At 55.2% G+C, this 16,141-nt stretch overlaps 1 protein-coding gene across 23 annotated transcripts in view; it reads right to left on the minus strand.

Moving 5' to 3' along the window:
• ARHGEF10L (Rho guanine nucleotide exchange factor 10 like) overlaps positions 1-16,141 on the minus strand; it is a 179,668-nt gene that overhangs the window by 74,080 nt on the left and 89,447 nt on the right. For 16 of the 23 annotated variants that reach the window (XM_077972446.1, XM_077972391.1, XM_077972426.1 and 13 more), the window contains exons 8-11: positions 8,110-8,218; positions 4,875-4,981; positions 1,859-1,936; positions 624-803 (exon numbers count right to left, since the gene is read on the minus strand). In XM_077972446.1, the coding sequence (XP_077828572.1) occupies positions 624-803; positions 1,859-1,936; positions 4,875-4,981; positions 8,110-8,218 (474 nt within the window). Of the gene's footprint in view, positions 1-623; positions 804-1,858; positions 1,937-4,874; positions 4,982-5,797; positions 6,848-8,109; positions 8,219-11,123; positions 11,241-16,141 lie in introns of those variants that run through there. The other 7 variants (XM_077972342.1, XM_077972351.1, XM_077972332.1 and 4 more) reach the window with 2 other exon arrangements.

A 16,141-nucleotide genomic window follows, 5' to 3' on the forward strand; every position in this document is an offset into this window, starting at 1 on the left:
CACCTAAAACACATCAAAGCAGAGTGCTACCAACGTGACCTTCCCTCACCCCATGACCCTCAGACTTCAGCCAGAACAGCCAGAAATCCAGTGCACCCCTCATTCCACAGATGGGAAGCCTGGGCCCAGCGTGGGCCCTGGACCTGCCCTAGGTTGCAGAACTGAGCTGGGACCACAACCAGGTCCCCCGGATCATGAGCCAGTGCCCCTTCCCCAGCACTGCAGCACGTCCTCTCGGGGCCAAAGTTGTGGTCTTTCACAGCATTTCACACTGGCTTGTCACCCCTCAAGTGCTCGGTAAGGGAGCTTGCAACCGGCCAGGTGGCTGCCCACAGTGACTGGGATGCCAGGGGCGCTGCCACCTGGGAGGAACCAGGACAGCCACCTGGCTCCGGCAGCACCATGGCCTGCCAGCTATATCCAAGGACATCCTGGCCACTTCAGGGTGTCACACTCACCCCTAGATCAGGTCCGGAAGACTCAGAGACCCTGCCACCCTCTAATCCCACTGACTTGAACAAGGAGAGCAGGCAGAGGCAGGAGACTGGACTGCATGGCCCCGGGGTCAGACTGGTTGTGGTTTTACCTTGGTGGGCTGGGGGAAAAGTTTGGGGGACACTTACCGAGGCCACGAAGAGGTCCCCGATCTTCTCGGTGGAATCCCACTCAGCCACGCGGGAGGACAGGGCGATCTGGAACATGGAGTGGCAGTGCAGGATCTCCTTCACGCGGAAGAACACCGCCTGGCACTTGCGGGCACTCAGTGCCTTGGGCTCCATCTCCATCAGGGGGTTGCGGTAGTCCTGCCGGGGAGGGCGGGGTGAGGCCACAGGCCAGGCCGCAGCCTCTCTCCCTACCTGCCTTCATGCAGAACTCAGCCAACCATGAATGGTCCTTCCTGTGGCGCGGGTGGAGGCACTCATCCCTCACTCATGTGTCCTTCTGGAAGGATCTCCATCAACATAACACCTTGGCCTCACTGGTCACCCACAACACCCCCATGCTTCTGTGTTAAATTGGGTGGGAGGAAGAGGGTCTTTTATGTGCCATCTGCCGGCAAGGAGCTCCTTGGAGGCCGGCCTGAGGGCAAAGCTCTGCCTGTCACTGAGCCCGTGAGTGGTAAGGTCACTACAAGCTCCCTTGGCTCCCACACCCAGCGTCACTCTCCAACCAGCTTTGTCAGAGACAGGTGATATGTTCATCTCTACCTGCCTGACGCCTAGGATCTCTCTCTGAGGATCCAAACTGGAGAGGGGAAGAGAGGGTATCATGAGCAACAATTCCCTGCCCCGGGGTTCTCACTCTGGTAGCCCACAACATCCCAGAAAAGTCACTGTCTCAGGGATTCAAACACTGTCTCAGGGATTCTCAGGTTGGCACATACTAGTCACTTCACGCAAGCATCCACTCAGCAATCCCTGGGCCTCCTGATGCAATAAAGAGGACTCAATCCTACCCCTCCTGATGCAAGAAGGAGGACTCCATCCTACACATTTTCCCACCTAAGGATCTCAGGAGGATGGGAAGACATGGTCCAAGCCCCAGGGGCTCCCAGAGTGTCAGGAAGAACACAGTCCCTTCCAGACATAAATGGGGGTATATGCCCTCAGCTCTCCAGGAGTCATTTCAAAGAATCCCATTTTGTTCAGAAAGAAGACACTCCCGTGAACACCAAGGCGCCAGGACTTCTTGCTGCCTACATTTGGAGGTTCTACTGTCTGTCCCCATAAAGCAGTGCTGGCTTGTGGTCCTGTCCCCTCAAAACTGCCCACAGTCCCCAAACACTCCATGTAAAGTAACCCTCCAGGGCCCTCCCTGCTTCTCCCCAGAGACCCTTGAGAACTCCCTGAAGTCGCACCTGTAGTATCCGCTTCAGAGACTCCACGTAGCTGCCTTCGCTCTGCACGATGGAGCCCAGGATGTGCCTCCGGACCACCTGCTCGGGCCGAAAAGCACAGTCAGTGCACATGACACCTGCTGCACAGGGCCAGTGCCTGCTGTGGCCTAGGTGACAGGAAGGGGAGCTGATGACTACAGGACAGAGAAACCCATCCCTCCCAGTCCCACCTGGGACCACTGGGCCTGGTGGCTGCTCTTCCTTCCAGAGCCCCTGCCAACCCAAAAGAAATGCCCTACTGCCCAGGCTGCAGAATAGAGGCGGAAGGGCACATCCCAGGGAAAGCCCCTCTACGCACATATATCTGGGGGTGGGGTAATCACCACGCTCCTCCATGGTGGCAGGTGACCACCTCCATCTTTGGACAACTCTAATAGAAAATTCTAGGCCGGGCGAGGTGGCTCATGCCTATAATCCCAGCACTTTGGGAGGCAGAGATGGGCAAATCACCTGAAGTCAGGAGTTCAAGACCAGCCTGGCCGACATGGTGAAACCCCGTCTCTAGTAAAAATACAAAAATCAGCTGGGTGTGGTGGCGCATGCCTATAGTCCTAGCTGCCTGGGAGGCTAAGGCAAGAGAATTGCTGGAACCTGGGAGGCAGAGGTTGCAGTGAGCCGAGATCGTGCCACTGCACTCCAGCCTGGGCAACAGAGCAAGACTCCATCTCAGAAAAAAAGAAAAAAGAAAAGAAAATTCTGTCTTAGCATTATCGTGAACTGAATCTCAGCTCCCTTCACTTGTGAATGAAATCCTTGAGCTATCCCTCTTCCACAAGACAGGCCTTGGGGTACTGTCCCCCCGCATGGGTGGTCTCTGCTTCCGGCTAAACATCCCCAGTCCCTTCTCCTTTCCCTCCCACCATCACCCTAATCCCTCCAGAAGCCTGGTCCACGGAGGGGACCACAACCCCTCAGCCTGCAGCACCCCATCGAGCGTGGTGTGGCTTGCACCTCCCTCAGCTGGGGATCTTTCCAACACAGTCACCTGGCTCCCACCCCAGACCTTCTGAAGTTCTACTGTCCTCCGAATGAGGTGCAACCTGGATATCAGGGATTTTGAAATCTTCCCGGGTGGCTCTATTGTGCAGCCTGGGACAACGGGACAGTTAGGACAGTGCTCACAGGTGTCACATGTGAGAGGGGTCCAAGGGGGAGCCCATCCCTCGCGATCTCAGGTTGGGAGGTAACTGACCCCCCGCTCTACCCCCACAGCTGTCCTGAGTGTCCATCAGGAGCCCACTGTCACTAGAACCCTGATCCCCTGCCCTACTCCCTCTGCTGCCTCCTCCTGCCTCCAGCAGGCTCTTCTCCCATCTTCCACTGCCCTGCCTGCAGCCAGGCCTGACCATGGCCTGGCCACACAGTCTCAGCAGATGGCAAGACCCCTGCCCCATTGTCGATCCATTGCCAACAATTCCCAGGTATTCAAGCAGCACCCAGAGCAGAGCACAAGGACATTTGGGGCCGTGTAACTCCCCGTGGTGGGGCTGTCCCATGCCTTGCAGGATGTTCAGCAGCTTCCCTGGCCTCTACCCATCAGATGCCAGTAGCAACCCAAGTGATGACAACCAAAATTGTCTTCAAATGTTGCCAAATATCTCCTGGGGGGCAAAAATCACCCTTGGTTGAGAGCTGCTGGCCCAGAGTAACTGACATTGCCTGATCCAGAAATTGCACAGGGCTGCAGGGGAAAGGCCCAGGGGCAGCACCAGGAGGACGGAGTCCTGGGCAGCACGAGCAGGAGTGGGAGGCCCGGATTTTGAGCTGCAGGTCTGGTCTCTCGGGCTCTCATAGCTGGGGCTTCGCCATCACAAATGCCATGCTGGGCCGGGCAGGTACCGTCCATGAGGGAGGCAGGTGGATTGCCATGAATGGGAGAGTAAGTGTCCTGAGAAGGGAGCCGCCTGCCCCAGCTCTGCTCTGGCCAGCTGCTGCCAGCAGGAGCCTGGTGGCTCTATCTTCCTGATTTTCAAAAAGGGCCAAGCGTCAGGATTTTCTGCTGACCAAAAAAATGGGAAATCCCTTCCATTGAGCTATCTGCCCTGACACATCCCGCTCAGTGGCCTCACAGCCAGAGGAACCAGGGATCTCGCACCCTGTTTCACAGCTGGCAAAACGCAGATAGCGAAGGGAAAACGTGACTGGGCTGAGATCCCAGAGCAAAGCCGCCCAGCCTCAGCATGATGCTCTACAATAAGAAAGCCTTTTTTTTTTTTTTTGAGATGGAGTCTCGCTCCCTCTGTCGCCAGGCTGGAGTGCAGTGGTGCGATCTCGGCTCACTGCAACCTCTGCCTTCTGGGTTCAAGTGATTCTCCTGCGTCAACTTCCTGAATAGCTGAGACTACAAGCATGCACCACCATGCCCATCTAATTTTTTTTTTTTTTTTGTATTTTTATTAGAAACGGGGTTTCACCATGTTGGCCAGGATGGTCTCGAATTCCTGACCTCAGTTGATCCACCCATCTCACCCTCCCAAAGTGTTGGGGTTACAGGTGTGAGCCACTGCACCCGGCCAAGGAAGCCATTCTTAAAGAGCCTCAGTTCCTGGTAGGAGCTCGTGGCAGCACTGAGGCCCAGGGTGAGGACCAGTGGACAGATGGCAGGGGCTGGGCACCTACACACCTGCAGCCTCCCCTGAGTCTGTTTTCCCATCTTATTCTTCAAATGACACCTTAGTCAGAAACAGCCAACAGGACAGCTCTGCGTGGCATGGAGTGGGAGGAGGCAAGCACTCTAGATGCTGGGAGCCCACCCCCTAAAACCAACAGCACAGAGCACATGGGGTAGAAAGTGGGAAGCCTGTGCAGTGGCTGAGGAGAGAACCCAGGAGGCTCCCGCCCAGCTGAGCTCTGCCAAGAGCCCCCAGTCATCACATCCCCTGTGAGATCCAGACCAGCAGGGCCCCAGAGAACAGGCTGGAAGCCCCAAGCCACCCCTGCCCCTGCAGACCTCCACCTTCCCCACTCCCCCACAGACCTGCTGAGGGCTCAGGCCCTCTGGCATGGGGCCCAGCTCTGGGGCTGGGGGCTTGATGTCCGAAACGCTGACCTCCAGGAGCCCCATATCCTCCTCCTCCGAGTCACCTGGAAAGTCAGATGGGCCGATGACACAGCTAAGGCAGGGACAGCACACCCTTCTCAGGCCTCAGGAGCTGAGAGCCCCCCTAGACCAGCCTTGGACCCGGGTCCTAGGGCACGAGCAGCTCCTGGGGCCCCGTGGGGTTACAGCCGCCCGGTTGCTCCTTCTCAGGAGTTCCCTGCTACGTCCCAGGGCCTGGAACAGTCCATCAGTGAACAATTGCGAGTGAGTGAGCGAGAGGGTAAACAGGCAGAAACCAAAGCCACATCCTGCAGGGCCCGGGCTCTCGGCATCCACGCTGCCAGAAGCCACTGTCCCTGCTCAGGCCCGCCCGCTCTGGCCTGGCGAAGGCCAGTCGCCCGTGTCCCCATCACTAGGAACTAAAAATAGTTTTCTTCTGGAAGTCTAAAACGGGGAAGAAAATAAGCCCCGAGAAGAACAGGGCAGCGTGGTTTGGCACTTTCATTTCTAAATGAAAAATGCAGAGCTAAAGGGAAAATGTTCAACAGGAGCCTGACAGGGAATCCTGGGCGTGAGTGGAGCTGGACCTCGGACGGAGGACGGAATGAGATGGACAAAGGCCCAGGCCTCTGAGAGTGGGAGGAGGTCAGACAGTGAGGGAGGCTCCAGAGAGGGTTCCAGCCCCCACCAGAGCAAGGTACAGGTGCTGGGAGATGGGACCCCAGCTGCTGAGGGGCTCTGACTTCAGCGGCGGCTGTGGGCAGCAGCGAACGGGAGCTGTGAGGAAGCTGGGGAGGAAAGAAGAAGCGGCAGCGATCCCAGGGGTGGGAGGGGGCAGGGACACCCCAGTAGGCCCTTACCTGAGCAGGAGACAGAGGAGGAGGAGGAGGAGGGACAGCGGATGACAGCGTTGGGGTGGGGGTGGTGCAGGCCCTCCTGCCGGGCCCACATCACGCCCCGGGCATCACTCCGCACCCACCCCAGCCGGCCTCGCAGCTTCCTCTTCCCCCACGAGCTGCTGGGTAACATTCTTGGCCTGTGATCCGAGCCCTGCCACGGCTATTAATATCGCCTCTGCGGGGAGGGTCACTTCAGGAAGGCGCTGGGCTCATGGGCGGGGTGGGGAGGCCTGAGGAGAGCCCTGGCCAGCCTGGGGTTGGGAGGGTGACCCAGGAAGAGCTCCCAGCCAGCTGGCCTGGCCACGCTGTCCTTTCTTAGGACCATCTCTATGAGTTTAGAATGGCCACTTGGCCTGCTCCCTCCCTCATCAAGGGTCAGTGCTCCCCGAAATGCAGAGGGAACATGGACAATCACTGAGCACCCGCCTGTACCAGGCCTGCACACACCTACCTGGTTTATCACCGCACCAAGTACACGGGTGGGGCTCAACCCATTTTACAGATGAAAACTCATTTACAGTCTGCTGCCCCAAAAGGGGAAAAAGTGCAAGGTGACCCGGCCAGAAGGCCACAGAGCCAGGGTCTGAGCAAGCCAGCACGAGGCCGTCCTAGCACCAAACGCCTCCACTAAGGGACTGACTGCCCACCAAGAATAACGTCTGCTACACAGGACTCTCTCTGTCCCCATACTACCTCGGACATCCTCACCACAGCCCTACAAGAGAGACAGCCACGCCACTGTACAGATGAGGAAACCGAGGCACAGGGAGGTGAAACTACATTTTCCAGGAGGACACAGGCTCTCAAAGTTCTGCCTGGCTTGAGGCCTGTGTTCCTTCCGCTGCACCAGACCATGTGCTGAGGACGGGCAGGAGACAAAGCCTACATCCTTCCAAGGAGAACTGGCACCCCCAGAATTCCATCAGCTGTGATCCCACTGTACTGGGATTCTTTGTCTCCTTGTCTGTCGCCTCCAAAGATGTGAGGTGAGCAGCAGGGGCTGGTCTCACTTGGCCCTGTCCCACCAATGCCTGGGAACACATCAGGGGCCCTGACCTAGACATTCTCTGGAGGAATGGACCAGAGCCTGGTGGGGACCAGGAGCGAGGGTAGGCACCTGAAGGGGGGTTCGGGGGAACAGGGGCAAGATTCATGTTCACAGCTGTGTCCCAAGGCTTTAGGACAGTTCCTAGCACATAGTAAATGCTTAATAAAACTTGTCGCATGAATGACCAATTGAAATCTAACCATGGGACACTTCTGTGTAAAACCTTCTACTGACCTTCCAGCGTCCTTAAGACCAAAGGCAAATGCCCAGCAAGGCCAACAGAGCCTGTACTGACCAGACCCTAATCTATCACGCCTGCCCTCACTCCCGCCACCTGAGGCCTCCTCTATCCCTTCCAGGCCTGTGTGTCCTCAGCCCTGTCACAACCTCTCTGTGCCTATTCCCTCATCTGCTGCATGGGAATGTGAGAGTTCTCTGCACCTTGTGTGGTGAGGATAAGGATTAAGTGAGGAACTGCAGGCTCATAGGAGAGCACCTGGCACACAATAAATACTTAATCGGTGCTGACTAGGAGCACCTCTGGAACATCTCGTACTTTCCCACATCCGGGGCTCTGCACACCGGCTTGCTCCTCTTCCCAGAGCACCCACTCTGCTCCACCTGGTGACCTGTGCCTCCTCCTTCCCTGATCTTCCATCCCCCAAGTCCATCCTCATTTTCTCCATGCCCCCAGGGCACCCCAGTGGACCACTTGTCAACCTGTCCTGTCATTTCCCACGTCCGTGTCTGTCTCCCACGCTGTGCCACCAGCTGGCCCCGGAGGCACTGCTGATACATGCACCCTGGGTCCCTGCATGCAGCGCCGGCTGTGGCGCTTAGTAGGATTCAGTAAATGTCAGCTGGTTGGAGAGATGGGTGGATGGATAAAGGAAGGAGGGAACAGGAACAAAAAAGATGAGGACAGGTGAGCCAGACAGCACAGGGGGCAGGAAGCCAAGACAGCTGTGACAAAAGCAACAGGGACGCTGAAGGGAGAGGCCCAGCTCTCCCAGAAGAGACAGGCCATGCCTGCCAGAGGAAGGGGAGGCACACTGGGACCTACCAGTATATTTGGGACTCAGCCCCCAACCCCCACCGCCAGAGGAAGCCATATGCCAAGTGGTACCCACCCAGCATGACCACTGGGGTGTAAAGCAAAATCCCACCCTCCCGACCCGCAGCCCAGAGCTGAGCACCAGACCCTCCCGCTCGGGCAGCGCCTCACCGAGGACGTCCTTCCTGTGCAGGAAGGAGACTTTGCGCATGACGGCCATCCGCGTCTTCTCCAGCCCATCCTTGGTCCCGCTTTTGGCGGCCTTCATGAGCTGGGTCATCTGAGCAAAGGTAGAGAGGCTCATCAGGGAAAGGACGGCCTGGGATGCCTGCCACCGAGGGCCACCCGCCTCCCCGGGCCTCAGCCTGCAGAGGTCAGAACCACCCAGACCCTTTCCTCCCAGGTCAGTGAGCAGAGGCCAAGGACGCCAGCGGGGGTGAGAAGGTGCGTTCATGCCCAGGAATCTCCCTCTTTATGGGCAAGAGGGGGCCATAACTGATTTTTTTCCCTTCGGGACAGACTATGTGAACAGATTTCAAATCTAGGAGATGATGTGACCTGGCGAGGAGTGTGGCAAGGGGTGCTGGAGACCTGGAGCCCTGGGCCACCCCCCAGTGGCATGACTCTGGGCATGTCACTGAACGTCACTGAGCCTCCATTTCCCCAGGCAAAACTGAGGAACAGCAATACCTATCCTTGTCAGGGTCTGTGAGCACCAAACCAAACATTCCGGGTCTGGGAAAGCTCCCTGAGCAGCAAAATGCACCCCACGATGTCGAACATGACCTTAGGAGCAACTAAAGGAGGTGTGTGCACACCCCCATCCCATCAGCCAAACCCAGGCGAGGGACCCGTCCCTTGCCTCCCCCAAAACAGTCAGGTTTCTTACTGAGCCACTGTCTGGGAAAAGGAGAAAAGGCTGAAGTTGCCAGAAAGAAGAGGCAGCTTCCCCTGGCAGTGGGGGGGGAGCCATGGACACGAGCGTAGCAAGCTAAGCAGAATGTGAGAAGTAAGGAGAGCGTGTGCCCAGGAGGGAGAAGTGGGCATCCGGGGCGATGGGGGAGCCCAGGCCTGAGACAGAGCTGCCATCCCCTCAGCCAGTCCTTTGTCCTCCCAAGCCCCAGCCCCGGCCCCTGCATCTTCTCCAACACACAGCAGCACCAGCCGAGAGAAGGCTCTGCCATGACAGAAACACCTGTATCTGCCCTGTCCAAAATGGAAGCCACAGGCCACATGTGACCATGGAGCACTTGAAATGTGCTGGTGCGAGGAAGGACCCAAATTTCTAAGTATATTTAATTTTAGTTAATTTCCATTTAAAGAGCCACATGGCTATCATAATGGACAGTGCAGTCCTAAGAAAACCTTCTCCTTCCTAAAACTCTCTACTGAAGGTGGGGAGCGTGTCTCTGGTCTCCGCTCTATCACCTCCAATAACCCCTTGGTCCCCACTTAAGTATCCAAGTACTTCTTGGGGGTCTGGGCAAGGAAGGGTTGCTGAAAAGCCACCAGGTGCTGTGCACGGGGAAGCAGGGGTGATGGCTTTTAAGGAACGAGGCTGACTTTCTGGAAGGAACCAGCAGCAGGGAAAAAGAAGGAAGTTCCCTGCCTGCCCTGCATTTCTACGGGACAATCCTAGAGCAGTTGTGCTTGGCCTTTTCTGGGGTTGGGCAGGGGGAGTGGTCACAGAGCCTTTGAGAATCTAATGAAATGGATGGCACAGACGCTCATCTTCTTGTTGGGGGAGCGGGAGGAGGGGTTACACCCTCAGAGACCCGAAACCTCTGTTCCAGAATCCAGTTTCTGTCCTGGCAGAAAGCCATCAATGGTGCTGTCGTGAGCCCCACAAGTGGTCTTTCAGGGGATCATCTGAGGCCATTCTCCTGGCATTTTCCTGGGCGAAAAAGAACAGGCCAACACCCTAGAAAGTGTCCCTGAGTAAACCTGCCGAATCCACCCCTTCCCACAGTGTGTGGCCACACCAGGCGAAATGCCCGGTCTTAGACTCTGCCCTTCGCTAGCTCCGGGCCCCTCTCTCAGCCTTGGCTCCCTGAGAGGTTAGAGCCACCCCCACCCTGGGTTACAGCCCTCTAGGGGGTATCTGTGAAAGATCTTGTAAACTGTAAGGGGTCTGCTCTCCTCCTCCTGGAAGGCTTCACATTCCAATAAAGTGGGCAGCACTGCAGGATGGAGGATGTTTGGGCTCCGGCACGCCGCAGACCCGAGTTGGAATCCCAGCTCTGGTCTAGCTGACCACTGGTGTGGCCACTAGCCGGTTACTTGACACTAAAAGATGCAGAAAGGCAGCTACTGCCCAGAGTGCCACAAGGACAGGGCGGTCAGGTGCGTAGATAACAACAGCCACTGTCCACTGAGCTCCTAGACCCAGCACAGCACCACACACCCAACAGGCCTGACCATCCACCCTCACAGCCACCCTGGGGGCCGGTACTGTGCATGCCCCCATTTCAAAGGCAAGGAAACCAAGGCTCAGAGAGGCCAAGGGGCCTGCTCAGGATCACACCATGAGGAAGTGGTGAGATTGGGATTCAAACCAGGCCCACAGACCTCAACAGTCCATGCCTTCAGCCAAGACACACAGCTGGTGCTCAGTTAAGGTAAGCTACTGTTGTCGACACCATCATTATCCAAAAGTTGAAGAAAGTACTGTGATTTCTCCTACACACTTCCTTATCCTGGATTCCTCTGAACAGTGTGGAGAGATAGGAACATCCAATGTCACCGAAATTCACGTTTTTCAACGTGTAACCCCAACTGTGCAGATTATGAAATGTGCAGATTCCTAAGCCTCGTCCCAGACCTACAGAAGTGGCACCCTTGGGGCTGGAGCTCAGGAACCTGCATTTTTAACACAGCACCCCAGGTGATTCCAAGGGTCCTGAAGTTTGAAAACCCTCCTGGGAATTCTCGTGGACTATCAGGGTTTCACTTGCGGGTGGCGAGAAAGATAGGGGCGAGAACATGGAAGGGAACACGTGGCTTAAGGCATCTGCCAGTTCCAGCACAGACGAGAGGGTGGCCAGGGTCCAGGTCTCAGGACAGCCCTGGGACTCAGAGTGGGCCTGGGAGGCTTCGTGGTACCAGGGCAGCAGGAAAGGCCCCTGGAGGTAGCTGCAGCCGGAAACAGCTCCCATCCAGGACTTGAGAAGACAGACAGACAATACCTTACAATCGTACTTGTGCTTCAGCTCCTGCATGTCTCTCCCCCCAACTCTCAAAGCCAAGATGTCTCTCTTAGTCCTGGCGTATCTCTCCTTTAGCCTAGTCAGGTCTGGAGAAAGCTGGAGCCCCAAGCGGCCAGGCAGAAGGAGAGCAGGTGAGAGGAGCAGGCGGGACAGGGAGGAGACAAAACACAGACAACAGGGGAGAAAGGAGACTCAGGTAAAGTGCGGATGGACAGCTCGGGCAGGCGGGATGCGGCACCCCAGGTCCCAGGCAGCAGTCCAGCCAGATCCTGCTTGGAATCTGCTCCAGCTGTGTCCAACCCCACCACGCCAGGCAGCTGGGGGCCGGGTCTCTGCAGCAGGGAATCTGGGCTGCTGGGGTGGAGAGGTGGGAGGGGACCAAACCCAGGCCTCCTATCTTAGGGAAATGGGAAAATGTTCTGAGGGCAAGGACTGTGTCTTCTCCCCAGCCCCGTGGCCCAGCACAGGGCTTGTAACATAGGAGCTTCTTGGTAAGTTTGTGACAAGGACAGATGGCAGGTGGATGGATGGATGGAATGAGGTCGGGGGATAAATGGATAAGTGGGCAAATCCACAGAAAGATGAATGGATGGGTAGAGGGAGGGTTTGGCAGATGGATGGGCAACAGACAGGCAGGTGGATGGGTAGATGAACAGGCTCATAGAGGGATGGATGGATGGATAAATGGATGAATGAACGGATGGACAGATAAACAGATGGATGAGCAAATGGATAAATTTGGTTAGGTGACTATATAGCTGGGCAAATGGACAGATGGATGGATGAAGAGAGAGTCAGATGAAGGAATAAGAGGATGGATGGATGGATGGATGGATGGATGGATGGATGGATGGATGGATGGATGGATAGGAGAATGGATTTAGACAGTGTTGTGCTGGCAAATATTTAACAACCAGTTCTCCAGGAAAAGGGCCCTGCTTTGAAGCATTTCCATGGTGTGAATACTTCTAACAATTTCAAGCTATCAAATTGACATCACTGAATGGGAATTTGTAAAGAGATGCTCATAACTGGTTCCTGAGTTCTTGTGAGCTGACACTAGCTGCCTCTGGCACACTGCTGGAGGATGAATGGAGGGAGGATGAGTGAAAGGTAAAGGGAGGGAGGGGGATGGGCAACTGGATGGAAGAATGGATGCTCAGCTTACAGACTATCTGGAGGATGGATGGATGGACAAACAGATGGGAAAACAGGTGGATGGACAGAAGAACAGATAGATATTCAAATGCATGAACCATATGAGCAACAGTGATATTTGGTAAAGTGCACAAAAGACCAAGACAGGTGCTATTTCTAGAGAAGCAGATACAAGGATCAAGAGGCAAGTAGGCCTACTTCAAATCATGGCTCCCTGCTTACTAGCTGGAAAAGTCTCTACCTCTCTGAGTTGCAACTTCCTCACTGGTAAAGTGGCCATAATAATAGCCTCTGCATAGGGTTGTTGAGAAAATTAAATGTACATGCAAAGCTGAGAGACGAGAGCTTATTAAGTATTCAAAAAATGGAAGCCATTATTATCTTTCAAATTGCAAGTGTTCAATATTTGTTGGGTGGGTGAATGGATGAGTGGATGGATGGATGGATGGATGGATGGATGGATGGATGGATGGATGGACATACAGACAGATGAGGCAAATGTGGTGTTGCATTCTACATCATTTAAATCTCTCTGAGCTTCACACAGGTTTTCTGATCAACAAAATGAGAATCTTAGCAACAATAATACTGACCACTTAGGGTACCACTTAGGGTAAATGGCACTGCTTTGTAAAGTGCACCATTCTAGGCAAATGTTCACTATTGTCATGCAAAGAAGTATGCAAGACAGGGGTCTCTCTGAGACCTACCCAGACTCCCAAAAAACTGGGGAGTTTGGGGTTTGACCTGAGTCATGTTCATCTATAAAATAGTTTCACACAATAAAATCAGAAAGTCCCTGGGTCTTCTGGTGCTCCCTCCCTTCTTTCAGGGTCAGAAGAACAAGGAAATGTCAGGATCAGAGGCCACTTGCTAAGTTGGCCAGATCAGAGCAGGGGGTGGAGCAGGCTAGGCCAGGGCTGGCATTTCTGTAATGAATCCACGAGTTCTGCCCAGTCCCCGTCCAGCTGGATCAGAGACCTTGATTTCAAAGAGGTCACTGCTGGAGAGTGGAACAGTTCAATGCAATCCATCCCACAACTGGAAAAAAAAAAAAAAAAAAAACCACAGACCCCAGATTGGCACCAGCAGGACCACTTGTTCACATAACAGGATGAGGTAGTTGCTTCCACTTGGGTCTGTGCCCTTCTACAGATCCCATGGTCACTTTTTTTGGCAAGAGTCCACCTGCCTAGGGATGGCCTCTACGGATATCTGAAGAAGGGGTTCCATTAGTTCTCTTGCAGCTGGGCAGGGTGCCTGGCAATGGTCAGACTCCAAGAACAGGACAAAACACATCCCCAGATCCCTGCTGTCCTATGCCCGCAGCACGTATAACACATAGCCAAGCAGCAGTGGCTCTAAAACATGCAGCTGCTGCAATGCCAGCGGGTGAGCAAGTGCGTCCCAAGCGGCTCAGGAGGGTGAAGCACCACAGGCAGGCTCAGTAGAGTCCCTGGCAGAAGTGGGTACCTGAGGAAAAGCCCTCCACAACCTCCTGTCTCCCTAGGAGCCTGCTGATCAGGGAGCAGGTGGGCCTTGGCCATGGCCAGAGAAAAACTCCAAATGGTTAGAAATCCTAACAACTGTGCAAAATAGTTTGTCTGCTGAGGAAGGGTCCAAAGCCTCCAGCTTGAGAGTGTGAGGGACACAAGCTCACAGGCAGCCCCCAGAGGCCCCATTCCCAGGGCCAGGCCATGGTGAGCATGGCCCAGCATTTCTTGGAGTACTCTGTGAGCCCCTTGTACTCCCTGGGGGCAGAGAGCTGCTTAAAAGGCAGATTATCGGGCCCCACCCAACCTCTGAATCAGAGTACCTGGTGAGGCCCTGGCATCTGTGATTCAATCAGTTACCCATGTGATTCTGATGCCTGTGGAAGAATGAGGACCACCACTGGAAAGCCTGAATTCAGCATCGTCATCCCTCCTTCCCTCTGAGAGAAACGCATGGTATCCTCCCAGTCCCAGCAAGAGGGCCGGGGCTACCATAGGAAAGAAGGAACGCCAGAGGCTGAGGCTAAAAGGCTAGGCCAGGACTCGAGAGTCCCAAACTGGTCACTGCCCAGAGCAGGGCTGGGACACTCCAGTCCTGCCATAGGGAAAGGCTACTGGGGGGAGTGGGGGCTTCATAACCAAAGCCCCCTTCCCTAAAGCAGTGCATGCTGCCCCTTCTGAACTGCAGGAAGAAGCTACAAGCTATTCCTGGGCTTCTGCCTAGGCTGCTCCCGCAGGCTGGATCACCTGTCCCATCTCCTCTGGCTCCTAAGCCCAGCTCCAACTCACCACTCTCAGAGGCCTCCTCTGATTGGTCACATCAGTCCCTACCCCTATCAGGCACACAGCCAGGCTGGACACAGGCTCAAGTTTATATAAAGGCATTTTTGTCTTCATTTTGTTTTGAAGGGCATGATAGTTTATTTTTGAAAATTGTACCACACTGATCATGATGACCAGCATTTTGTCTTCATTTTGACAAACTGTTTCCCATTCAGTGTCTCCTGTGGACCGTAAAGGTTCACTGAGTACAGATCAGGTCTTCCTGTTCCAATGTATCTCATCCCACAGCTGAAGAAATGGACTAGGCAGACAGTAGGTGTTGTAAATGCTTTGCTTTTTGGCTGGCAAAACATTAAGGCTGTTTCCCACAGCCCAGCCTTGGAGGCCCATCCCTGGAAAGTCCCAGGGAGCCCATCTTGGTCTGAAGAACGGCTGCCTGAGGACTCAGGTGTTGGTGTTCCTCCAGCCAGCATGCCTCTCCCAGAGTGGATCCCCAAACCCAGAAAAGGTGGGAAGCACCGGGAAAGTCCCCTCTCTTGTCCCTACCCTGCCCATGAAGGAATGGCCCCAGGTGGAGCTCTCCTGCCCTGCTACATCTTTTAAAAGGAGCTTGAGGCTGGGTACGGTGGCTCACACCTGTAATCCCAGCACTTTGGGAGGCCGAGGCAGGTGGATCACTTGAGGCCAGGAGTTTGAGACCAGCCTGGGCAACCTGGCGAAACTCCATCTCTACAAAAATATAAAAATTAGCCAGGCATGATGGTGCATGCCTGCAATCCCAGCTACCCAGGAGGCTGAGGCAGAAAATTGCTTGAACCTGGGAAGCAGTAGTTGCAGTGAGCTGAGATAATGCCACTGTACTCCATCCTGGGTGAAAGAGTGAGACTCTGTCTCAAAAGAATAAATAATAAAAATAAAAATAAAAGGAGCAGAGGGGCCCTATCCCCTCTGCTTAGTCAGGGCCTATAAGAAGCTGTCCCCATGAAACTGCAAATCTCAGCACGGACAGACACTGCCTCTTGGTGGCTTCTGCAGAACACAGGGAAGGAGCATGGGTGCCACGGGAAAGGAGGAACCAGATGACCTGTCCTCCTCGCAGCCTCAAGGGCTCCCCTCCAGGAAATAAGCAGAATGGCCCCTGCTCCAGGCAGAAACACCAGGAAAGCCGAATGCATGGATGGCACTGTGTGAGGCCCCGGAGAGAAGCCTTCCATGTCGCTCTGGCTGAGCCACAGCAGCCCCCACTGTCCACTCCCCAGAGCAGAGAGGACTGTGCGGGCTGAGGCCTGGACTGTCCCCAAGCATCAGTCCCAGAGGGCGGGGAGAGCAAGTGGATCTGATCCCGGCTCCACCTCTAAGCAAGTTGCTGGGCTACCTGGAGTGCGGCGTTGAGAGGACTCTGAAGCCCAGTCTGAGCCCGTGAGCATGAGGATCAATCGACCAGGTCTGCTATAGCAAGGGGATGGGAGGAGCACCTGTGCCAGGTACCAGCCATGCCCATCCCGGGCTTACAGCTGCCAACAGCAATGTCTGTGGGCCACCTCCTGTTTCAGGATGCCCTGG

Source organism: Macaca mulatta, chromosome 1 (assembly GCF_049350105.2).
Source record: "Macaca mulatta isolate MMU2019108-1 chromosome 1, T2T-MMU8v2.0, whole genome shotgun sequence".
Lineage (NCBI taxonomy): Eukaryota > Metazoa > Chordata > Mammalia > Primates > Cercopithecidae > Macaca > Macaca mulatta.